This window comes from Bos grunniens, chromosome 20, assembly GCF_055505025.1.
Source record: "Bos grunniens cultivar Pamir isolate PY7600 chromosome 20, Bosgru_T2T1.0, whole genome shotgun sequence".
Lineage (NCBI taxonomy): Eukaryota > Metazoa > Chordata > Mammalia > Artiodactyla > Bovidae > Bos > Bos grunniens.
The window spans coordinates 33,713,710-33,739,485 of NC_141184.1; the positions used below are offsets into that span (position 1 = coordinate 33,713,710).

Consider the following 25,776-nt stretch of genomic DNA (forward strand, 5'->3'; position numbering starts at 1 on the left):
AACTGCATATCTTTTATTTCCTTTTCTTCTTACTGTATTAATTAGGACGGATGTAAATGATGTTGTTTTTAATCTCAAATTTCCATTGTTATTTTTGGTATATGGGAAAGCAACTCTCTATTTCCTTTGTCAGCCTGGCTAGGGTTTCATCAATTTTATTGATCTTTTCAAACACTCAGTATTTGGTTTCATTGATTTTCCTGTTTTCAACTTCACTGAAGGAAGTAAGGTGGAGCCTAAAGTATAGGTATTTAGTTATTTATCTTAAAACATTTCTTTTGTGGTACCTGTTAATAATTTGAAATGAACAAAAAAAGCCTTAGTTTACTAAAAAGAGTATAATCTCAAAGATGGTTGAAGGAAAACACATAAATGACCAGCAAAGTTCTTAGTAACTTGTAGAAATGTACTTTATTTCATGCAAAGCTACATAATTTCCTACATTTTAACAGCTAATCAAATAAACATCTCAAAAAATTCATTACATTACAATAAGTTAAAATACTACAAAGCAATTCCAAGTCCATGAGTCTGTCAAAACCAAATTGAGAGAACATTATGCATAGATAAGGCCAAAGATGCTAACTTAATTACAGGTAGCACTTTGCAGGTTTTTTTCAAATACATATTTAGTGAGAATCTGCAGAGAAAAATAGTTATATCTACAACCCATTGATCAGAAAGGGAAACATTTGCCATTACATAGCAGGTAGTATTCTTACCTGGAGGACTCCATGGACAGAGGAGCCTGGTAGGCTACAGTCCATGGGGTTGCAAAAAGTCAGACACAACTTATTAATAGCAACTGAACAACAACCAGGTAGTAGTGGCTGATTAAAGATAAATTTGGCATCATGCACCAAAAATGAACATAATAAACATTTTGAAATTTATGATCAGATGCACATTTGAAAAGACTTACTCTCTACTTCACCTAATCCACTGAATAAGATAAATAACAAGTACGTTATTAATGCAACACAGAACTTAGGCTTTTGGTATACTTTGCTTGAGTACTGGTATATACAAAAAGATACTGAAGAGATATAGGAATATTTCAAACTCATACTAGACTACTGAACTTTCGAATAGGAAATAGGTCCTGGGCAGAACTTATTTTAGAAAGATTTTAAAACTACTTAAAAGCAATACTACAATTAGTTATTTACAAAAACATTTTATAAAAATTAAATACCAGGAAGTAACAACATCATTATTAGAGCTCTTTTTCCAATGCTATAATTTATAAATATATATATTAGATTACAATTATTTAAAAGACAGGTCCACATGTTCTCTATCTGCGAAATGAGAAAAGTTCTTCAAGTTGTTTACAAAATATGGACAAAAACAAATCCATTGGATTGCTTAAAAAAAAAAAAATACATAGTCTCTCCCCTACAATTTGGTGTACTAAGTAGGGAAGATGCTAGCCAGCATTCTTTTGAGAAATACAGCTCTAAATGACTAGACTGATAAGATTTGTGTCAATAATACCAACTCAAAATGGTGTTGTACAGTCAGATTAACAAATTATGACTTTATATATATGTCTGCCACAGTAAATCATTCTTTCTACTCTTTTGCACTAAGTACAGTAAAAATCTCCTTTTGCAAAATGATGTGAGATCAGGATAATCACAAAAGAAAAGATTTTCATAGAAAAAAAGGTTAATTCTCTCCAGGGAGTGTGTTAAAAACAAAAGTCTTTTAGGATATCGATGAGAAGAGGAACATGCCATTATTCTTGTTTCATTAACAAATTTAAAATTGTGATGAGGCTTCAATCTACCACAATGGATATAAAATGTTAGGAAAACCAAGCTGAACATAAAAGGAATTAGGGGTGTGGTATGTTCCCACTGCAATAGGACTGGGGATGGGGCAGAGCTAATAGCTGCTCTGATGGTAGAGACGGCTCACAGGACCTGGTCTCCAGGAGTTAGTAAAGGGAATAACACTGCCTAGTCTTCCAGGTCTCTGAGCAGAAAAATAAGTCATTGAATTGAAAAGAAGTAACCCACACAAAGGGAATTAATATTTCAGAAGGCTCCCTGTAACACTCTTACATTGTTTCAACCTCTTCTAATGAAAACTTTGACAACGATGTATGTTATTTATAAATTCCTTTTCATAAAATGAGGTCTCAAGGTTTTTAATGTTTGGAGTTTGTTTGCTTGTTTTTAATAATCACTGGTTTTAGAAATATAATTTTATGCTAAAACATCTACACTGAAAATATTTCATTTTACTGAAGTGTCCTACTTAGTGGCGAGAAAGACAACACAGTGAGCTAGCACACCTCATATTTATATCCAGATGTTGCTTAGTTGTCTAGCAAAATCTGTTGTACTACTTTAAGTGCAATACTGCTATTCAAGTAGTGGGATCTGTAGTCAGAACTACTACCTTTTGAGTGTACTGACCATCAAAAACAACCGTATACACCAAACAAACGGAAGAAAAACATGTCAGCTCATTATAAGCTATACTATAAAGACAGGCTTCAGAGAGGAAGGAAGGTATAAAAGGAATGAAAGGAGAAAGGGAGAAAAGAAAGGAAAGATAAAAGTCTCGATCCATTGACTTATTAACATTTAGGATTTAATAAATACAATCCATTACACTTTGGAAATTCAAGTACGTTAAGATTTCTCAGGGATAAATTCTGCCTCTTAGTGCAAATATATTTATCCTTGTGATTTTCAGGCATGGCCCACACAAATCACAAATATAAAACTCACATTACTGAACAGTGTGAATTAAAATTATGGAGAGTTTATTTTTCCTTTAAAACAGTAATCTACATAAAAATCAAGAACATTCTCTAAATCTACTACACATATACAAAAATGAGGTTTGCTGTTGTATATCAATGAATTCTTTCATTAATATTCTAAAATATACTTAAAAAAACACACATTGACTTGCCTATCCACATTTAATTTCATTTGAGTATACAACCAGCACACATGTAAGAACTGATAATCTAATCAAATAGTAGTGTCCAAAAACAAATTGGCAGCAATATTTTAAAAAATTTTGATTGTCCAATCCTCTGATCTATTCTTTATAAACTGAAAACCCTTGAAAGTTATTTAGTTCTTATGACTCTTGTGAAATGAGGGCCTCTAGTATAAGGAAATTATTCCCAAGCCCCTGTTCATTTGGTAAGAGAACAAATTCTAATAATTAGTCTTATTTTAATAATGATTTTTTAAATGTTCTAATAATAACAAATTATTGATGTAATAACAAAAGTTAATAGCAACTTACAGATCCATGAAATTAATAGATTACTTATTGTTATTTTCTGCAATGGCTTACTGAATATTCTAATAATTATTTAGAAAAATAATTTAGAAAGTTTAAATAGGAATCTATTACAATATAAGAAACACTCAAAAGGTAATTGTCAGAAGTAATTCTTCAAGAAATATACTTTGCATGTAAAGTATATGAATTTAGTAGCAATGTTTTGCAGTAGATGTCATTTTAGTAATATTCTCAAAACAGAAAACTTTTGTTCATATTACAGTTTTTACAAAGTTGCTTAACAAATATTAACTTAGTTCCCCAGCAATAAACTCTTAAGACTTCAGGGATTAAATAATTAACTTCTAAACACAAAATTACCCAGCCAGGTAATGTTCCTATATGATCATATATGAAATCCTGTAACAAATTCTGCCTAAACAATTGAATACTCTGGATCACTTAAACAACCAAAATTATTTTGGAAGTAACTCAAAAGTCATAAAGGGGATCTATACTGTTTTATAGAAGTATTACATACACTCCAATTATTATAATCATTTTAAAAATTAATAATAAAGTAGTACATCTTTTACATATTTCTATCAATATATCTTAGAGTATTATAAATTATAAAAGTAACTGGATCATTTCTTCTCTTTTTCTGCTTCTACAATAGCATCTGAGTTTCATGATAAAACCTATGAGAAACAACATTATACTTAAGGAACATATTCCAAAGTAAACTCAAAGACTAAATAATAAAACAATATTATTTTCACAGGATTTTGATTACTTATTCCAGAAAGAGTTTTTGCTTTGGGAACTTGTAAGCTTCTCTGTAACAATAAGAAACTGGACCACTTTCTGGGGTGATCTGTTTCCTATCTAATATCTTCAAATACCACTTGTGTGGAAAACCAGCATAGCTAACAACTTATTTTGTCTTTTTAAACGCCACTATATAAACATCAACTCAATACCCTCACAACTGCTTTGTGAGGTAGATCAGTAGGTAAATAGCAAGTATCCTCTTCATTTTGAAAATGAAGAAACTGAGGCACAGAAAGGTTACATGATTTGCCCAAGGTTTCAATGGTCAGTCATGAAATTACAGTGTTAAATTATTTCTGCTCCTGGCCTATTGCTCTCTGACCACGCTTCACAATAAAAGGCTGTGTGTGTGTCTTCTTAAATGAGTAGTCTATATAATTTTGATTGAGAGGAAAATCTATTGACTGATAATTATTTTAAAGGGAGTCTAATCTTAAAAAAAATCATAAAAATTTAAGAAAATGAGATAATTAGGATGATACACTATCAGTATCTGCCTAAAACTGTGGCTTCTAACGTATTTATGTGATAACACTAAGAAAAGAGGGAAATAAAACATTTAAAATTATGATTCAGGGAAAAATGACCTTCAAGAAACATATAATCAAATTGTCAGGTGACTATATAATTCATCCTCAAACTGGAATACTTAAGAGTGAAAATGAGCACTACCGAAAGGATAACAGGTGAAACTAAGATGGCCATGGGGCGGCCCAGTCACCACTGGGTGAATCCATGGTATGGATTCTCAAAGAGTTGCAAATATTTCAGGGACATAAACAACTCTTTTTGCAAAATGTTGTGCTGAACTATAGTCATTGTGCATAAAACACTGGTGATTTAAAATGTAATACCTAACTTTGGCTTAAACAAAATTTTAAAAACTCAATTTAAAATGATAACATGTTTAAGCAACAAGTTCTTACATATCTCCACTCTAAAGTAGTTTTCTATAAATCACAATTTAAGTGTGAGTAGTAACAGTAAATGGACTCACTTTTTATCTTTGAATAACCAGATATTCTTTTTCAAAAGGAATAAACAGGCACCTTTTAACAGTAGAGAATTTTGTGGGACTCTTTGGCTGTTAAGGGGAAGTCACTCAGTCGTGTCCGACTCTTTGCGACTCCACGGACTGTAGCCCACCAGGCTCCTCCATCCATGGGATTCTCCAGGCAAGAGTACTGGAGTGGGTTGCCATTTCCTTCTCCAGGGGGATGTTTCCGATCCAGGGATCAAACCCGGGTCTCTCGCATTGTAGGCAGACGCTTTACCATCTGAGCCACCAAAACCTCACTATTTACCATTAAAAATTATGACTCTCCTTGAATGGAATGATCAACACTTAAATCACTATGCTAAATGGTAAAGGTGAACACTCCTCTCTGAAATAAAAATCTTTTACAAAGCAATACCAAAAGCATATGACAACTTCCAGTTACTACCAAAGACTGAAAGAATAATTCACCACCTGATTAAAGCACACATGCTGAAGATACAAACACTAGTTGAAGTATAGTCTTAAATACACATGCAAAAACCTAACTAATTTGCATACAGTGTTGAAAAAGGGCTTTCTACATTCAGTTATGTCTGGTAAGTAAGCCTTGTTTTAAGACATGGGTTTTGTAAATATGGTTATTATTGAGGTCTCCATCTCTTTGGGAAATAAAGGATCAACATATTTTTTAGAAAGAATATGTAAATCACAATAATAAAACTATAATATTAGTCAGTTGTAACTATGGCTTCCTTGAACCTTTAAAACAAGTTTTCCTGAAAAAATTAATCTGAAACAAACTGAACTACATGTTTTCAACATATACTGATCTTTATCATGAATTAAATCCTTCCATTGTAACTGTACTTCTAAGACAGACATTTCAGGAATGGTATGAAACAAATCCTATTAGAAATAAAGACGATATTCAATGAATAATAAGCCATTATCACTAAGATCTGATTAATTTTTCGTGCCTTTTTTATCCTGACACTTTTCACTGGGAGTTCAGTAGTTAATTCTAGAGCATACAGATGTTCATAAAGACTGAACTTGTTTGTTGATCTTGGTTAGCTACTCCATAAATTCCTATAGACTTTAAACATCATCAAATATTCTGCTGCGAGACATTGAGAGGTATCGTCCACCAGGCTGATACCTGAAAGGTGGATAAAGAAATGATCTGAGGCATCAAAAATAAAGAAGGAGAGAAAAACAAGGACACATTAAAAGGAAGTGGGTACATAATTTTTAAGAACTGTAAAATCTATTCAGTAGCTGAAATCAGAAACTTATTCTCCAAGGATATTATCCTAAAGAGATTTACCTATAATTATAAATCAACCAACAACTGTTTTACAGCCTATGATATGACACATATGGCAGGATGAGAGATGTAAAAAAGAAAGGAAAAGAGAGATATAAAACACATCATGAAATTTGGATTTAATAACTACTCTGTATTGTTGAATATAAACAGAATATTCCTCTTGCTATTTAAAAGCAAATATCTTCATGCCCATGATGTTTTGCTTTTGTTTGTTTCTACTTGGTATAACAGCTAAAAGCACAGACTCTGAAGCCAGAGTCCTGGGGTTTAAATGCCTGATTTTGTTACTTAAAAGTTGTGTGATCCTGGGTAAGTTACTGAGCCTCTCTAGATTCAATTCCAATTGGACTTACAGTCATAAAACACAATTACTGTTGTTAAAGTGCTCAGAATACAGTGCCACCCAGTCATATCTATGTAACTATTGCCAAATATGATGGCTTTCATAAATAGAATTGTCAGAATAGGAATATAAATATTGTTAAGACTCTACCAAATTATTTCAATTCTTTGTTATTTATCATACTACTGGTAATAATTTATGAAAGTACTAATTTCAACTACTACCACTGGATGATATAATTTTTAAAATATAAAAGATTAGCAGGTGTTAAAAGGTATCAAACGTTGCTTAATATGTTTTACATTAGCAATAAAGATGAATATTTTCCTTATGTTTATCTCATCAAGTCAGAATGTTATCAAATTTTCAGAGGAATACTGGAGCCAAAAGGACAACCTGGAACTTACCTTCCTGATTCAGATTCAAGAGGGTCATCAGTGAACGTTTCTGCATTAAAATCTAAAGGTTCTGCATCTTGAAGAAGTTCTATTCGGTCCCTTTCAGTCCTGTTATTAGCCCTGGTATATTTAGATGTCGCTGCAAAAGAAGAAAAAAAATTCCACTTTCTATTGTCTTTATGGGTCACAGTCTACGGACACACAGAAAGTCAAGATTATAAAGGATCTGAATTTTCATTGTGAAGACAGTATTAAGAAAGGATAACTACACGGTTATCTCAAAATTATATTAAATGATTAATAATATGATAGAAAATAAGAAAGAAGAGTTCTCCCTTGTATGTAGTCTAAGCTCAGAAGCAGCTACAGCAACAGAATTAGTATTTAACTTCAACGCAGATGGTGACTGCAGCCACAAAATTAAAAGACGCTTGCTCCTTGGAAGAATAGCTATGACAAACCTAGACAGTATATTAAAAAGAATAGACATCATTTTTCTGACAAAGGTCCATATAGTCAAAGCTATGGTTTTTCTAGTAGTCAGGTATGGATGTGAAAGTTGGGCTATAAAGAAGGCTGAGCGCTGAAGAATTGATGCTTTTGAACTATGGTGTTGGAGAAGACTCTTGAGAGTTCCTTGGACAGCAAGGAGATCAAACCAATCAATCCTAAAGGAAATCAATCCTGAATATTCATTGGAAGGACTGGTGCTGAAGCCGAACCTTCAGTACTGATTGAAAAAGCTGATTCATTGGAAAAGACCCTGATGCTGGGAAAGATTGAGGGCAACAGGATAAGGGGACTACAGATGATGAGATTGTTGGATGGCATTACTGAGTCAATGGACATGAGTTTGAGCACACTCTGGGAGATAGTGAAGAACCGGGAAGCACCGGCAATGCTGCAGTGAATGGGTTCACAAAGAGTCAGACACGACTTAGAGAATGAACAACAACAGCAATCGTAACAGAGAAACTGTTCACAATTAAATAAGTTTCAGCTGGTTTCATAGTGAATCCAGGGGCTGCTACATCTCATTTCTCGGCTACGATTTTAAGATGCAATCAACTCAAACTCTGCAATAAAGGACTAACTCTTTTTTCCATAGGGCAAGAATTCAGGGAAGCAATGTCCAACAGAAATAAATTGCAAGCCCTGTATTTACTTTTTACTAGTAAATACATTTAAAAAGTAAAAAGAAATAGTTGAAATTAATTTTCACATATCTAACCCAATACATCCAAAATATTATCATTTCAATATGGGGCACCAGCTACCCTGCAAATGCTAAACAGCCATATGTGGCTAATGGTTACCACCTTGGTCAGCACAGATCTAGAAAAACTAACTCTCCTTTCCCTATATGAATGATGTTTTCTCCATAAAAACCTGAATTTTCACAGTGTTATTTTGAGCAGCTCAACAGCTTCAAAACAAACCATGACACTAAGGCAAGCCAATTCTCTCTTACCTTATGTTGTCATCTTGGACTCTGCCCTCCACTATTTATCTCATTCATTCAGCAAATACTGGTTGCCTCCCACATGCCAGGTTCTAATTCATCATCCCAAGGTTTTGTGTTTCCTCTTAACCATTCTCCTATACCCTCCAGATCTCTGCACTTTGTTAAGTCCAAATCCAAGATAAGCTTCCAAATATCTTTGTAGAATTATCCCTCTATTTCCTAGCTTTAATTGAAACTTCAGCTTTCTATTATTTCTTTTATGCTAAATCTCATCCAAACACATCCTCTCTTCTTTATCTCCAGGGTTATCTCAAGGATGCTTATTTTAAGCCCTCATCATTTTTTTGTTTTTTCATTTATCTTTAATTGGAGGATAATGGCTTTACAATGTTGTGTTGATTTATTCCATAAAACCAATATTGTATATTAAGGCCCTCATCATTTTCTGACTGCATTACTACAACAGACACTAAACTGTGTTGTATCTCACTTCCCTGGAAATAATACTTTATATAGATGTCAAATTCATCTTTCTAAACCAAAAATCTGAGCATGCTTCTTTCCATACTGAAATCTTACCTTTGGGATAAAATCCAAACTTCTAAGTGTGATAATACGTTTCCCAACTATCTCTGTAGCCTTTCCTCTCATCAAGCTTCTCATACTTCAGGTTCTAGTCATAGAGGAAAATCTACATTTCCCCAAAAGTTCTCGCATGTTGCACATTCTTTGTTCTGCCTAAAAACCCCTTCAACTGGCTAAGTACTACTCATTCCTAAATAGTATTTCTTTATAACAGAAATCCTTTCCCAATGACGAATTCCTTTTCCTCCCTTGAGCTGAGTCCTTCAGCATCATGTGTGCAGCCTTAAACTCTCTCAGCATCCCTGTATCTCTCCTCTCCCTTCTACTCAGTGCTGGATCCTGCACACAAATAGGTCTCTTGTCACTCTCCCAAAAGCATATGACAAAATCAAGAATATGGGGAGGCTTCCTGACTCAATCCACTGGCCAATGTCTTCTTCCTGGTATCAGTTCCTCATTCAATTAAGGGCAAACCAAAGATGGAAATTGTCTTCTTCATACTCCTGGGAAAGTACCTGACACATAAGAGTCAGTCGGTAATTTATTATAAAAATGACCAAATAGCCTGAAAAATATCTAGGTTAATAGAAACCGATACCTGCCAAAAATATGCCTGAGATAAGTACTATTATTTAGATAGTATAATGACAACTATTCATTTGATGTCCCAGATGTCTCCTTCTCCTACCTGCTGCATATTTTACTTTCCTCTTCCTCCCATATACTGAGGGATGAAAAAAGGAAAGGCACTGCAGAACCTCACTTATTATTCTATAAAGACAAGCAAGCATAGAAAAAAAATTTCTTAAGAAAACTAGATAATAAACTACTTACATCGGTTGGTACTCATTTCTGAGAAGTTTGATTCTTTTGGGTCAATATGAACATTTCTGTTTCTAGTGGAATCTTCTCTACTGTGTCCATAACGTTCTTTCCATTCCTAGAAAAGAATCACGAACATATAACATGAGAACACACAGTCAGAAAATAATTCATCAGTGATAACTGATATATTAGATTATACATGTAGAGTAATATAATCTAATTCTTTTTCATCAGGAATTTGTCAGATAATCAGTATAATTAGCACAGTACCTTTAGAAATGATAGATAATTTCCTTTATTTCTAAATGATTTTAATAGTCATCAAACTTAACTTGAAGACATTTATAGACATTTTTACTAGCTATGATTATTTTAAGTTATTGACTTCCATCTAAAATGTCAAAATAATATTATAACTACAGTAAGGTTATCTTGACCATGGAAGGATTATGAAACTCAAAATAATTAATAAGATGTTAATAAAATTTTATTCTACCCAAATATGATTCTACAAATCATAGAGACCCAAAAAGTCATTTTTGATAGTAAAATTAAAGTTGTAGATAAACATAATTAAGTAATGACTCACGTGGCATTGTGTCTTAACTGCACTAAAATCTTAACTGGGATTTTACTCATTATTCTTATAATTGAAAGGAACCCATGCAGTGCAGAGTTTCACTCTAAAATAGTCATGCCAGATGCTATTTGGCTTTCTTATTAGAAGATGTGAAAAATTTATGTTTGATCATCCTGTTCCAATTTTGGTAAACCCTAAGTTTTCACATAGAGGTGAACTCTATTCCACTCTTTGGTGCTGGTTATGCCTTCCGAAATAAAGAACAAGTCTCCCTTTCCATGACATACACTAAAATACACAAAGGCAACTATTATGTCTCCTGAGTCTTCACTTCTCCAGTATGGACACACTCAGGGACTGAAAATTTATAGTGACTATGACTAGATTTTTCTCACTTTTTGCCTTTTCAATTCTCAAGGAGGTTAGTTTGCCTTAGCAAACAAAGGACTAAAGAAAAACATCCTATGTCATTGTCCCATTGTTTTCAGCCAAAATCAATTAGATTCTTATGATAGTTCCCATTAATCTTTAGGGTATAGCAAGTTAGTAAGTACTATACTTACTCTTCTTCTATTTTCACCTTCTTCTTGCCGTTGCCTTTTTCTCTTCTCTAGAGACAGAAAAGTGGTCTCAAATTTGGTATAATATGGTTTAATTAGATGTAGAGTAACTGAAGTAAAGGTATCAGGCTATGACCAATTTCCTTTAAATTACTACAAAGTCAAAGGTAATAGGTTATTGTTGGAAAGAACCGGAGAGGTCACCTAACTCCATAGAGAATACCTTCCCAACTTCTGCTGGAGATCGCTCTTAGGCTCTATCTAAACAGTTTCAGTGAGGAAGAACTTCTCCCCATGGTGACTTGAAATGTGCTTCTAGGCAGCTTCTCTTTTTCTTCGTTTTTGTCTTCTAAATTAAATTCATACTTTTTTCTGCATAAGATTTTTTTTTGTCATTACTCTCTTCTGGCTATATACTCAGTGCTTTTTTCCCATAAGATATACCTGACACACTCATCATTCTGCCTACCCTCCTCTAAATTCTTTCTGACTTATCAGTCCTACTCTTGAAAATCTTATCCAGGACTGGATATGATACTCCAGATGAAGTCTGATTAATGCAAACAGCAGAATTATTACATTAACTAGGCACCACCTTCCTGTGAGAGCTTGTGAAGGCTACACTAGCATATTTTAGAGCCATAGTACATTTGGGGTTTATGTTTAAATAAGATCATAAAGAACCCCATGTTCAAGGCGGAAGAATGCCTAAAAACCAATGTCCCCAAACTCAAGTTTTGTTCTTCTTTTCCTTCCTATTCTACCATCACTTGAACACCAAGAAATTTGATACACTCAGTTTTGAGATTAGACTCCAGTACAGCACAATGCATTCTAACAGGCTGTTAATGATCACTACATTCTAAAAACCAGCCTTGGTTTGAATGAAAAATTATTAAACTAATGGTGATTCTTTAATGAGTTTTATATTGTATTCAATTTGACAAATCTATTTCAAAGAAAACAAGAAAATGACTCCAATACTAAACAAGGGTATTATTTAGTTGCAGACATATTAACAATTTCTGCTACAGAATTTCTTAAAGACAGATGAAATAACCATGTATGTTTTCAAATTTTTTTTGTTGTGAAGGCTTTCCATAGAATTTTAGCTAAAACACATTAATTTGTAATGTCTTAAGATAGATTAGAAGTTTCAAATCATACAAACATTAATTTTGTATTTTGAATCAGTACTTTCTCTTCATTTATTTTAAAAGACAAATCTTACCTCGTCTAATTAATTCTTTCCCTTCATCAACTAAGTCTGATGTCATATCATTATCTCCCATGAACTGCTGGAAACCAAGTAGATTCAAACAACGAGTTCCCAAGCTAATAAAAGTAGATTTTCAAAAAGATAAGCATTATTTCATACTGTAAATGTTTAAATTGGAAGCCTCTGTTGTATTTCTAGTTATCATGTCAAGTTCTACAGCGCTACATTTGTCTTTCTTCAAAAAGTACTTATTTCCCTTTCTAAGAAACTTAAATGCCCAGTGCTCCACTGACTAGGGTATGCACCAAAGCCCGACTTCTTACAGACACAAATTAAGTCAGGCCACAGCATACTTTCAGAAGATTATTATAACAGGATGCTAAGCAATAGCTATAATACAAAAGCAATTTATTCTTTTCTGGTATTCAAACAGCAATTTTAACACACATACACAACCAGTATTTACAAGTGCAGAATATTCTTGGCTTAGAAAGTCTTAATTATGCAAACTGACTTTCACGTTCTGTTTTGTTAATCCGGAGAACTAGTCAATTCTATTTAAATCAGTGTTACTATAAATTCAGAATTGATTATTACAACTTATCTGGGGACAATCATTTATATCTTATCTGGTTTTTACTTTAAACCTCATTGTTGTGCAGGACAGGAATACTCTGAAAATACGGTACATAAGGAAGGAAGGATTAATATCTGTTAAACTACTATTACGCATCAGATAGTTTACAGTTATTCTTATTTAATTCTTACTATAACTCTAAGAGATAAATATTACTTTATAGATAAGGAAACAGAAACAAAGGGTGTTAAATACTTTGCTAAAGGCCAATCAATAAATTTTAGAGCTGAGGATTTAAATCTAAAACAAAACAAAGACCAAGTTCTTTTTACTACCTTAGTTTTCAAACTTTTTTCTAATGTACTTTTAATGGCAGAATTCTGAACACCATACATGAAGCAAGGCAGAGAGAGGAAGAAGAAAGGGAGGAGTGTGTATGTATGTGTGTGTGTGTGTATTCACGTGTGTTAGGAAGAGAAAACAGTGAAGCAATTAAGAAAAAGTAAAGATCTCCCATTTCACATCAGTGATGTGTAAAAATCTGACTAGTTCATAAATTATCTGCTTGTTTTAATATATAGGGAATGCTTGTATGACTTACCAGTGAGTAAAATTGGGGTTTCAGGTGGATGGTCATGCTAATTCTGTGACTTTAAATATTCCTCTACCATCCTTATATACCTGTGGGAATACTATACTGCAGGATGAGATCATTGTCTCTGTAAAGGTTGTAGCTTTGTCTAAAGTGTCAGCAAACAGCTTTATAGGCTCTAGGCAGTTAAGTCTGAATATTATTAATAGTTCTGTGTATGGTTATGTGCTAGTAATAAAGGAATTAGACTATTACGGCAGCATTCCAAAAGAAAATTGACCTATAAAGTCAAGTTAATGCTGAAATGCCTGCAAGGCATTTCTTCAAATATTCCTATAATACAGTATAGTTTTAAATATAAATATATATTATATTATATATAATATTACACATATAATATATATAAATTATAAAAATATAATTTGATAATTAAGGTATATGACCTTTCTTTTCCTTAAAGACAAACTTTAAGGAGTTTGTCTCCTTAAAAAACTAGCAAAGTTTATCTTAATTATAAAACAACATTTTTAAAGAAATATTTTTAAGTTAAACAATTTTCCTTTTAGACACAATTCCTTACATTAAAATTTTATAGTTGACAAGGCACTATCCCATCCATCTATTCCTTGATGCATATGTCAATCTAATAAGATGCTAACCTTAAGTAGAGATGCCAATCTTACCAAGATAACCACTAAGATGAGGAGATAAGATTTATACATCACAAGCTCTTAATGTTCCATTTGTAGTTTATAAATGAATAAGCACATAAAAAAAGTTTAGTTTTGGACATCCAAAGGATGATTGGTCTCTTATTTTTAACACATCATTTTCATAATAAATATAAACCTCTGTCTTTCCTACCTTACAGAAAAAAGCTGAAAATATTATATTGTTTTATCAGTTCATGGGCTTCCCTGATAGCTCAACTGGTAAAGAATTCGCCTGCAATGAAGGAATCCTAGGTTCAATCCCCAGGTCAGGAAGATCCCCTGAAGAAGGGAATGGCAACCCACTCCAGTATTCCTGCCTGGAGAATTCCATGGTCAGAGGAGTCTGGTGGGCTACAGTCTATGGGGTCACAAAGAGACACGACTGAGCGACTTTCATTTTCACCAGTTCATATTAAGTTTTATATTAAATTATAATCCTTTGGCTCCTTTACTTATGATAAGATAAAATATAGATGCTTTAAAAAAATTCAACAGAGAATTTATTTCAAATAATATTTGTCTTTTTACTCAATATCCAAGTGTTAGAATATCAGTATAATAATATATGCTATTTGTAAACTATTTGTAATAACTAATTATACTGAAAGATTTAAATGAAAAGTGGTTGGATGAAACTTATTATCAATAAAATTTTTTTAAGTAGCATTTTTGGTGTGTCATGGAGCACTGAAGCAGTGAAGAAGGAAGGCAAGGTGCTAGAAGCCAAGGACACCTGTCTTTTAACTCCTCTTGAGTCAGATCTCTGCCAAGCTTCTACCAATTTTTCTGATCTGATAAAAAGAGTAGTCCATGTACTTTCCATGTACTGTCTGATTATGACTGCTCCTTAACTGATCTTTTGTGCTGATTACGGTCTGAAACACCCAGAAACCCAAAAATTATTATGCGGAAAGCCCTAAGACTAATACATGTTACCAAATAGAAGCTGGGCAAGCAGGTGTTTTATAAGATACAATGGCTGCCATGACCAAAGGCCAGGACTCAGAGTTAACATTCTGTTATTAATCCTATCACTTTGTAGGCCAAATACTTAGAATAACTCTCTTTTCTTGAAAGTATCTTTGGAGGGAGACCCTGATCCAGCACTCAAGCAATCTCTTTAAACTACCCCCAGCATTTCCAAAGCCACAATAAAACAAACAAAACCCAATCAGTGAATATTTAAAAGAATTTTAAGGAGAAAGATATCCAGATCAGGATATATATATATAAGAAAAAACAAGCAATGTTAAGTTTCTTACCTAAAATACGTAGCAATGCAGAGAATTACCACCAACATAGGATAATATATATAGAACCCATCTGCAATAAAGGATAAAACTTTCATGGAACCCATAATCTAAGGAGCAAGAAAAAAATTTAGTTAAATCAGTACAGCTCTATATATTTCATTCTTTTTCATCATTAGAAAGTTTATCATAACCAGCTATATCAATAAATTTGGAGTTTTCAAAAAAGTAGAAATGAAGCATTAAATAGCCTGATTTTTAAGTCCTCATCACAAGAGGAAAAAACCTGTGACTGTGTGGTGATGAATGTTAACTAAACTTACTGTGCTAACTATTCACAATATATACATATACTAATTATGTTGTATACCTTAAAATAATACAATGTTATGTGTCTATTATATCTTGATATGGCTTATTTTCTCCTAAGAAATTAATATTATATAAATATTACTGAAAATCATCAATTACACTAAGACTATAAACATAAAGGTTAATATTATTATAGGTCAGGTCTGTGAATATGCTTAGCTGGACCAAAAAATTTTGTTTATAATAAAACAAAAGCAATATCACCTTTACCCAGTCATTAGTAACTACATATACAATGTGTAAAAGAAAGTTCAAGTAATTTTTTAAAAGATTCTAATAATGCAATAGATAGATGCATTAGATCTGTTTGCTAGCAGTAAAAAGAAATTTCACAATTAATAGCATCCCATATAGATAATGAATCTAAGAACTCTTTTTTACCATACTTACAGATGTATAAGCAGTTGGCTGTGTATTTTGGTGAGAGATGGATGAATCCATGTGGGTCAAACCCAAGAAATTAAGACATAAAGGAGGAGTCAAACGGCAAAATAACCTGCAATAAAGCATAAACAAACACAATATATAAGAATAAAGCAGCAATACACATTTTATGTTATCTTGAAATACACTGAGAATGTTTCAGATCATTCCATTATTCTCATCTATTTGTATTTTGAATTCTTAATATGAAACTGCCCTTACTTGGAAGACATTCTGAAAGTTCTATTAATACCACAGTTTCCTGAAAAACATCAACACCTACAAAACAAAACTCCAGCCTCAGAATGCCTCCTTTGGTGAGGTTTGCCACTGCTTTATCCCAACAATTTGTAGAGTGGTTTTGTATGTGCCTCTTCTGTGCAATTTAGCTCAATCCTCAAGGCAAACTGTACTCAGTACATAAAAGATCTGAAGTTGTATCACATTATGTCAACTCTGACAACTACAGATATAAATAATTGTTGGAGCTCAGTTTTTTAATTATATTTTGTTTTTTTAATTAGAGGATAATTACAATATTGTGACAGCTTTTGCCATATATCAGCATGAATCAATATTAGGCATACATGTCCCCTCCTTCTTGACCCCTCTTTCCCACATCCCTCCCCGTCCCACCCATCCAGGTTGTCACAGAGCACTGGGCTGGGCTGTGTTATGCAGCAACTTCTCACTGGCTATCATTTTACATTTGGTAATGTGTATGTTTCAGTGCTTTTCTCTCATATCATCCCACACTCTCCTTCCCCCACTGTGTCCAAAATGTCTGTCTCCTTTGCTGCCCTGCAAACAGGATTGTCAGTACTATCTTTCTAGATTCCATGTATATGTTTTAATATACATTTGTCTCTTTTTCTGACTTATTTCACTCTGGACAATAGGCTCTAGGTTCATACACCTCATTAGAACTGACTCAAATGCATTTCTTTTTATAGCAGAGTAATATTCCATTGTGTATATATACCACAACTTCCTTATCCATTCATCTGTGAGTGGCCATCTAGGTTGCTTCCTTGTCTTAGGTATTCTAAGTAGTGCTGCAATGAACATTGGGGTACATGTGTCTGTTTCGATTCTGGTTTTTTGAGAGTATATGCCCAGTAGTAGACTTGCTGGGTTGTATCATAGCTTCATTCCTAGATTTTAAAGGAATTGCTATACTGTTTTCCAGGCTTCCCTGGTAGCTCAGCTGGTAAAGAATCCTCCTGCAATGCAGGAGACCCTGGTTTGACTCCTGGGGCAGGAAGATCCCCTGGAGAAGGAATAGGCTACCCACTCCCGTATTCCTGGGCTTCCCTGGTGGCTCAGACAGTAAAGAATCTGCCTGCAATGCAGGAGACTTGGGTTCAATCCCTGGGTTAGGAAGATCCCTGGAGGAGGGCATGGCAACCCACTCCAGTATTCTTGTCTGAAAATTCCATGGGCAGAGGAGCCTGGTGGGCTATAGTTCATGGGGTGGCAAAGAGTTGGACAAGACTGAGCAACTAAGTACAGCAGCACAGCATACTGTTCCCCATAGTGGCTGTATCAATTTGCATTCCCACCAACAGTGTAAGAGTGTTCCCTTTTCTCCACACCCTCTCCAGCATTTATTGCTTGTAGACTTTTTGATGATAGCCATTCTGACTGGAGTCAGATGATAGCTCATTGTAGTTTTTATTTGCATTTCTCTAATAATTTTGAGCTTCGTTGAGCATTTTATCATGTGTTTATTAGCCATCTGTATGTCATCTTTGGAGAAATGTCTGTTTAGGTCTTCTGCCCACTTTTAGTCTAGGCTGTTTTTCTGGTGTTGAGCTGCATGAGCTGCTTATATACTTAGGAGCTTAAATTTTTGTCAGTTGTTTTGTTTGCTATTAATTTTGCCCATTCTGAGGGTTGTCTTTTCACCTTGTCTATAGCTTCCTTCATTGTGCAAAAGTTTTTAAGTTTAATTAGGTCGTATTTGTTTATTTTTATTTCCATTATTCTAGGAGAACACAGAGGGTCTTGCTGTGGTTTATGTCAGAGTGCTCTCTTTTCCTCTAAAAGTCTTATAGTTTTTGGTTTTACATTTAGGTCTTTAATTCATTTTAGGTTTATTTTTGTGTATGATGTTAGAAGATGTTCTAATTTCATCCTTATACAGGCAGCTGACCAGTTTTCCCAGCACCACTTGTTGAAGGGACTGTCTTTTCTCCATTGTGTATTTTTGCCTCCTATGTCAAAGATAAGGTGCCCACAGGTGTGTAGAATTATCTCTGGACTTTTTATCTTGTTCCTTTGGTCTATATTTCTATTTTTGTGCCAACCTCTCTCCACTTGTTCATCTTTTGTGTCCTTCATCAGTGTCTTATAGTTTTCTGCATACAAGTCTTTTGTCTCTTTAGGTAAATTTATTCCTAAGTATTTTATTCTTTGTATTGCAGTGTTGAATGCGATTGTTTTCTTAATTTCTTTTTATAATTTTTCATTGTTAGTATGTAGGAATCCAAGGGATTTCTGTGTATTAATCCTATATCCTGCAATTTTACTATATTCATTGATTAGCTCTAGTAATTTTCTGGTGGCATCTTTAGAGTGTTCTATGTAGAGAATCATGTCATTTGCAAACAGTGAGTTTTACTTCTTTTCCAATCTGGATTCCTTTTATTTCATTTTCTTCTCTGATTGTGATGGCAAGGACTTCCAAAACTATGTTGAATAACAGTGGTAAAAGTGGGCACCCTTGTCTTGTTCCTGAGTTTAGAGGAAATGCTTTCAGTTGTTTACCACTGAGGATAATGTTTGCTGTAAGTTTGTCATATATGGCCTTTATTATGCTGAGGCATGTTCCTTCTATGCCTACTTTCTGGAGAGTTGTGACCAGATAAAAAGAGAACCTTACAAAACAAGGAGCTGGAGAACAGGAAGCTATGACAATGAAGAGAGGGTATGAATATAAAGAGGTGATATGAGGAGTTATTTTGGGGTGACATAATATTCTGTATCTTGATTATGGTGGTGGTTACAGGAATCTACACATACACACACACACAAATGAATAAAGTATAAAAAATAGTGAGAACTAATAAAGTCTGTTGTGGTCTAGTTAACAGTAATGTGTCTGTGTAAAGTTTTGCTTTTGATATTGTACAACAGCAGTATAAAATGTCTCCATTGGGGGAGGCTGGGTGAAGGTTACTAAGATTCTGTACTGTATTTGCAACTTCCTTTGAATCTATAATTATTTGGGGGAAAAAGGTTAAAAAAAAGTCTTAGAGATGCTTCAGATATTGATTCCTCTTGAAGTTCCCAAAGTCCAGCCCTAAAAACCTAATGTAAATAGTTTAATAATATGGACAAACAATAGATTGTGCAATTTAGCCCAAGCTGGAGCCATCTCTCTAAAATTCTGCTAAATCTCTTAGCAAAAATTATTCTTTTGGTCTTCAGTTCAGTTCAGTCGCTCAGTCGTGTCTCACTCTTTGCGACCCCATGAACTGCAGCATGCCAAGCCTCCCTGTCCATCACCAAGTCCTGGAGTTCGCTCAGACTCATGTCCATCGAGTCAGTGATGCCATCCAGCCATCTCATCCTCTGTCGTCCCCTTCTCTTCCTGTCCCCAATCCCTCCCAGCATCAGAGTCCTTTCCAATAAGTCAACTCTTTGCATGAGGTGGCCAAAGTACTGGAGTTTCAGCTTTAGCATCATTCCTTCCAAAGAAATCCCAGGGCTGATCTCCTTCAGAATGGACTGGTTGGATCTCCTTGCAGTCCAAGGGACTCTCAAGAGTCTTCTCCAACACCACAGTTCAAAAGCATCAATTCTTCGGCGCTCAGCTTTCTTCACAGTCCAACTCTCACATACATACATGACTACAGGAAAAACTACAGCCTTGACTAGATGGACCTTTGTTGGCAAAGTAATGTCTCTGCTTTTGAATATGCTATCTAGGTTGGTCATAACTTTCCTTCCAAGGAGTAAGCGTCTTTTAATTTCATGGCTGTAGTCACCATCTGCAGTGATTTGGGAGCCCCAAAAAATAAAGTCTGACACTGTTTCCACTGTTCCCCCATCTATTTCCCATGAAGTGATGGGACCAGATGCCATGATCTTCGTTTTCTGAATGTTGAGCTTTAGCCAACTTTTGCACTTTCCACTTTCACTTTCATCAAGAGGCTTTTGAGTTCCTCTTCACTTTCTGCCATAAGGGTGGTGTCATCTGCATATCTGAGGTTATTGATATTTCTCCCAGCAATCTTGATTCCAGCTTGTGCTTCTTCTAGTCCAGTGTTTCTCATGATGTACTCTGCATAGAAGTTAAACAAGCAGGGTGACAATATACAGCCTTGACGTACTCCTTTTCCTGTTTGGAACCAGTCTGTTGTTCCATATCCAGTTCTAACTGTTGCTTCCTGACCTGCATACAGATTTCTCAAGAGGCAGGTCAGGTGGTCTGGTATTCCCCTCTCTTTCAGAATTTTCCACAGTTTATTGTGATCCACACAGTCAAAGGCTTTGCCATAGTCAATAAAGCAGAAATAGATGTTTTTCGGGAACTCTCTTGCTTTTTCCATGATCCAGCAGATGTTGGCAATTTGATCTCTGGTTCCTCTGCCTTTTCTAAAACCAGCTTGAACATCAGGAAGTTCACGGTTCACATATTGCTGAAGCCTGGCTTGGAGAATTTTGAGCATTACTTTACTAGCGTGTGAGATGAGTGCAATTGTGCGGTAGTTTGAGCATTCTTTGGCATTGCCTTTCTTTGATCTTCTTAGTCCTCCACAATTCAGTGTGAGACCACTGTATTTTTCTGATTCTCAGAACACTTTCTAGACTTAGTCTCTAAAATCTCAAATGTTTCTATTATTACTAACCTATTTACTGACTTCTAATTGGTAAATCCAGACTCACTATGCCCTTCTTTTCCTTCCTAATCTAGTATACCTATTTTAACCCTAAACTTCAAGCAGGATTTAGCTACCAATCAACAAGCATCTAATTAATACTTAAACCTAAGCAACTAGCTCATAGAAATATAGGTGTTAGTAAAAGAGCCATAAACAAGAAGAAATAAAAGAGACATTCATGTAATGGAGACATTTTCCTTGTTTCTAAACACAGTCTACTTACATGCCACTGAAAAGAAGGCTATAAGCATCAGTCTGGTGATGTGAAGCCAGGTAGTAATAGTTAAATACACGAATCCTGAACACAGTAGAATAAACACAGATACTGAGGAAGAAGATGGAAAGAAAGCAAGCAATCTGAAAAAAACAAAACAAAAACCCAGTTTCAGACTAATAGACTTTAGAACTTTATATACTATTATAAGCATTATCTTTTCATTCCAACTAACATTTATTGACATTCTAAAATTTAAACACAGTAATAGCAGCTTTTTAACCACCTCAGAAAATGAAATTATGAAAAAATCTAGATCTTAATCAGTCCCTATCCTATCCATAAATTTCAAATCTACCTCCTGAAGTGAGCCTGTTCTCTCATTCCCTTGGCAACTCTTCACATGAAGACTGTAATTTATCTAGCTTCACTGGCATAAAGAGGATCAAAATATTCTCATAAAAATATTGTGCACTATTTTGCATCTTTTCATCTCTCCTCAAATACAGTTCTTAGTTTTTATAGTCTGGGTAAAATAATGAAGCTCATTTTTGGAAATCTGAATAACACCACTGTGGGGAACTTCACTGCTTTCATTATTACTAGAAGAAATATGTGGAGAAAAGATACAACAGTTAAGGATTAAACTTAAACCACAACTGACATTTATTTATGACAGATATAAAATAAACTGACCTCGATATAAATATAATTGTATGTTTTTTCAGCCAGCTGTATGAAGACTGCAAAGAGGGATAAGACAGGTCTAGTGCTAAAGAATGTGCACTCTGACCACACAACTATCACGGAGAATATGGACAACACCACAGCAAGTATCCGATAAAACCAGGGTCGCAAAAGACATTCCCAGTACCACTCTGTAAGATAAAAAGAAAAAGTGATTAGGAAAACCATAAAGAAGCAACAGTGTATTTACAGTGTTTTGAAATTCCTCCACACAAGATACATAATTGCAGAGAGACATACTGGTGGAAACAAGCAGACACCATCCTAAACAAATGATCACCAGTAACAGAACAAACTGATATTATGGGCCTCCTACTCTGAGAAAAACACATCACTGCTGAGGTATTCCTGCCAAAAATGCAGAACCTGCATCTGATCATGAGGAAACATCAAACTCAAATTGGTGTAAGTCAAAAAACACAATTATAATTCAACTCTGCATTGGTGAGAATATACACTTTCCATCAGGAAAATTATCAGCATCAAACTTTGAAATGTATATTAAAAATTACATACCAACTGTAGGATTATAAAAATATTGAATAAATCTATTTTCTGGCTCTGGCGATTGAAAGGTATGAACAAACTGACAAGTAGCACTTGTTTCATTTTTTGCTACATCTTCTAGATAAAATGCTTGTTCCAAAAGAATCTGCCATTGTACTTGAGTTCGTCGATGTCTCTGAACTGAATAAATCACCTAAAAAACACAGCAGGGGGTATACCTGTCAGTGTTCTGAAACAACAGTGATTCAACTGCCCACTATGGAGCATGTTTTGCTTGTCACAACAACAGGGAAGTGCTAATGGCATTTACTGGGTGGGGCTGAGGATGTTATATTCTGTAATATATGTAACAGTTTGCTCAGTGAATAATTCTCCTCCCCAAATGCCAACAGTACTCCTGTCAAGAAACAGGAAGTTAAAACACTTCCAAGAATAATGATAAGGACAAGATCAAAGGAAGTTTCTGATATACATGTACTCAAAACTCCTTTTTTGTGGGCAGTAAATCTAACTAAAATCATCAGAAGGTAAAAAGGCTATATAAAGTTACCTGTTTATGTAGTTTTACCAGACTTTTTTCACTTGGGTAGGTATTATGCTTTTCATCAAAATCTTCATAATCATCCATGTTCCTGCCCATTTTTTCCTGATAGTCTATAGGGCACTAAAAGGAACAAGTAGATTTTTAGAAATTTTATTTGAAAAAAGATAAAAAATTTTACTTTTGTTAAGAATCTTTCATTCTTAAGCATATCTAATTTTCTTGCAAATATTTTCCAGATGTGGAGTCACCTACCCTATTAATCATTTAATACACCTATGAACTTGGGCAAGTTAGTTAACCTCCATAAATAGGTCTCAAAAGGTAGCAAATATAAGATAAATGATTAGAGAATTGATTCTCATGACTGTCATCTTAGTCAAAAGAAACACTAGCTAATGATTAGTATGACAGATTTAAAACATAGGAAAAGAACTGAATAGCCACATGCAAAAAATTAAAAAGAAAAAAAAGAAACTAGACCACAATTGCACACGATATATAAAACTCAACCTCAAATGGATTAAAAACTTGAACGTAAGACCTGAAATCATAAAAACCCCAGAATATAGGCAGGATGCTGATATCACTCTTAGCAAGTATCTTTCTAGATATGTCTCCTCAGGCAACAGAAGCAAAAGCAAAAATAAACAAATGTGATTACATCAAATTAAAAAGCTTTTATATAGCAAAGGAAACCATCAATAAAGTGAAAAGACAACCTACCAAATGAGAGAAGAATTTCAAATGATATATCCAATAAGAGATTAATATACAAAATATATAAAGAACTCATACAATTCAACAACGAATAATCTGATTGAAAAATGGGCAGAGGAGCTAAATAGATGATATTTCCCAAAGAAGACATACAGGTGGCCAACAAGTACTTGAAAAGATGTTCAACATCACTATTAAGAGAAATGCAAATCATCAAAACGGCTATTATCAAAATGATAAGAAATAACAAGTGTTGGTGAAGATGTGGAGAAAATGGAACCCTCACACATGATTGGTGAGAATGTAAACTGATGCAGGCCACTATGAAAGATAGTATGGTGAGTCCTCAAAAAATTAAGAACAGAACTACCATATGATCTAACTATCTCACCTCTGGGATTTTATCTAAAGAATAAGAAAATACTAATCCTAAAATATATCTGTACCCCTATAAACTGCAGCATTATTTACAATAGCCAATAAACAACCTAAGTGCCCATCAATGAATGAATGGATAAAGAAGATGTGGTATATGTGTACAGACACACACACACATGCACACACAGTGGAATACTACTCAGCCATCAGAAGGGCAAAATCTTGCCATTTGCAACACAGATAGACCTGGAGGGTACTATGCTAAGTGAAATAAGTCAGATAAAGAAAAACTCTTTATGATTTAACTCATATGTGGAGTATAAAAAACTAATAAAACAAAATAAATGAATAAACCAAACTAAATAAAAACAAACACTCATACAGGGAAAAAAGTAGTAATAGGGACAGGGTAAAATGGGGAAAGGGGTTCCACTGTATGCGTAACTGCTGGAAAATAAGTTCTGGTGCTGAGGATGGTATAGGGTGTAAAGAAGTAGAACTATAACGTACACACAAAACTTAAAATGTCCTAAATCAATGCTACTTGAATTAAAAAAAGACCTACATACAAGTCTTTAAAAATAAACATAGGCAAAGGAATAGTTCAGTGGTTCTATGGTTGCTGAGAAGATAACTGGGAAACTCATTTATGGAATAATCGTTTTTGGAAGTACTGAATACCTCCAATTCAATACTAAGGCATCAAAATCTTAATCGTATAGTTTCTTTTTAAATATACATATTAAATATCTTATAATATCATTTATTTTATGAAATATGCTTATAAAATAACATGTACAAAGCTGCTTAAAAGTGATTATTGAGAACTTAGTTTATTTTCTTACGGGAGATATGCCTTTAGTGACTACATTTAATGACATTTTTACAACCTATAAAGGTCCATCTCCGTCACTGTGACACAGCAATAATTTTACATTATTTAACATAATCTCTATAGACACATTTCAATGGAACATACTGCCAATAAATAATGTTAAACATATAATAACAAATTTTATGTACAAATTACTATTAATTTACTGTTAACATAAAAATGGAAAAGGCTGGAAGACGTCAATCATACGCTGTTTGTATACTTTCCTGATGCTTTTATTATAATATTACATTATGTAGATTTATATTTCAAAAGAAAGTAGATGAGAATATTATTTAATTACCTTTTTAAGTATTGTGTCAACACATTTTCTCAGTGGGTGGTTATACTTGATGCTCTCATTTACTTTACGAACTTCCTATAAGAACAGTAAGAGAAATAAAAATATTTCCATTTCTGTTTCTATAGATTAGGTGTTTCAAATCAGGATGCTCTAGGTACTATATATATTCTCACAAGTTTAGTAACAACCTAAATTACTCAGCATATAATAAAGTTCCATTCCCTGAATAAAAGTTCTTAATAACAAAAATAAAAATATAAAATTATAGAACAAATTATCTA

The 25,776-nt window shown here is 34.0% G+C and overlaps 1 protein-coding gene across 7 annotated transcripts in view; it reads right to left on the reverse strand.

Annotated features, from left to right (window-relative positions):
• Positions 1–385: 385 nt before the first annotated feature.
• The window catches only part of LMBRD2 (LMBR1 domain containing 2), a 55,181-nt gene continuing 29,790 nt past the window's right edge, over positions 386–25,776 (reverse strand). For 2 of the 7 annotated variants that reach the window (XM_086361418.1, XM_086361417.1), the window contains exons 7-18: positions 25,496–25,570; positions 23,229–23,342; positions 22,688–22,871; positions 22,121–22,302; positions 21,434–21,567; positions 16,289–16,394; positions 15,539–15,636; positions 12,407–12,510; positions 11,179–11,225; positions 10,045–10,150; positions 7,170–7,299; positions 386–6,248 (exon numbers count right to left, since the gene is read on the reverse strand). In XM_086361418.1, the coding sequence (XP_086217544.1) occupies positions 6,188–6,248; positions 7,170–7,299; positions 10,045–10,150; positions 11,179–11,225; positions 12,407–12,510; positions 15,539–15,636; positions 16,289–16,394; positions 21,434–21,567; positions 22,121–22,302; positions 22,688–22,871; positions 23,229–23,342; positions 25,496–25,570 (1,341 nt within the window). In that variant the 3' untranslated portion in view covers positions 386–6,187. Of the gene's footprint in view, positions 6,273–7,169; positions 7,300–10,044; positions 10,151–11,178; positions 11,329–12,406; positions 12,511–15,538; positions 15,637–16,288; positions 16,395–21,433; positions 21,568–22,120; positions 22,303–22,687; positions 22,872–23,228; positions 23,343–25,495; positions 25,571–25,776 lie in introns of those variants that run through there. The other 5 variants (XM_086361420.1, XM_086361419.1, XM_086361416.1 and 2 more) reach the window with 3 other exon arrangements.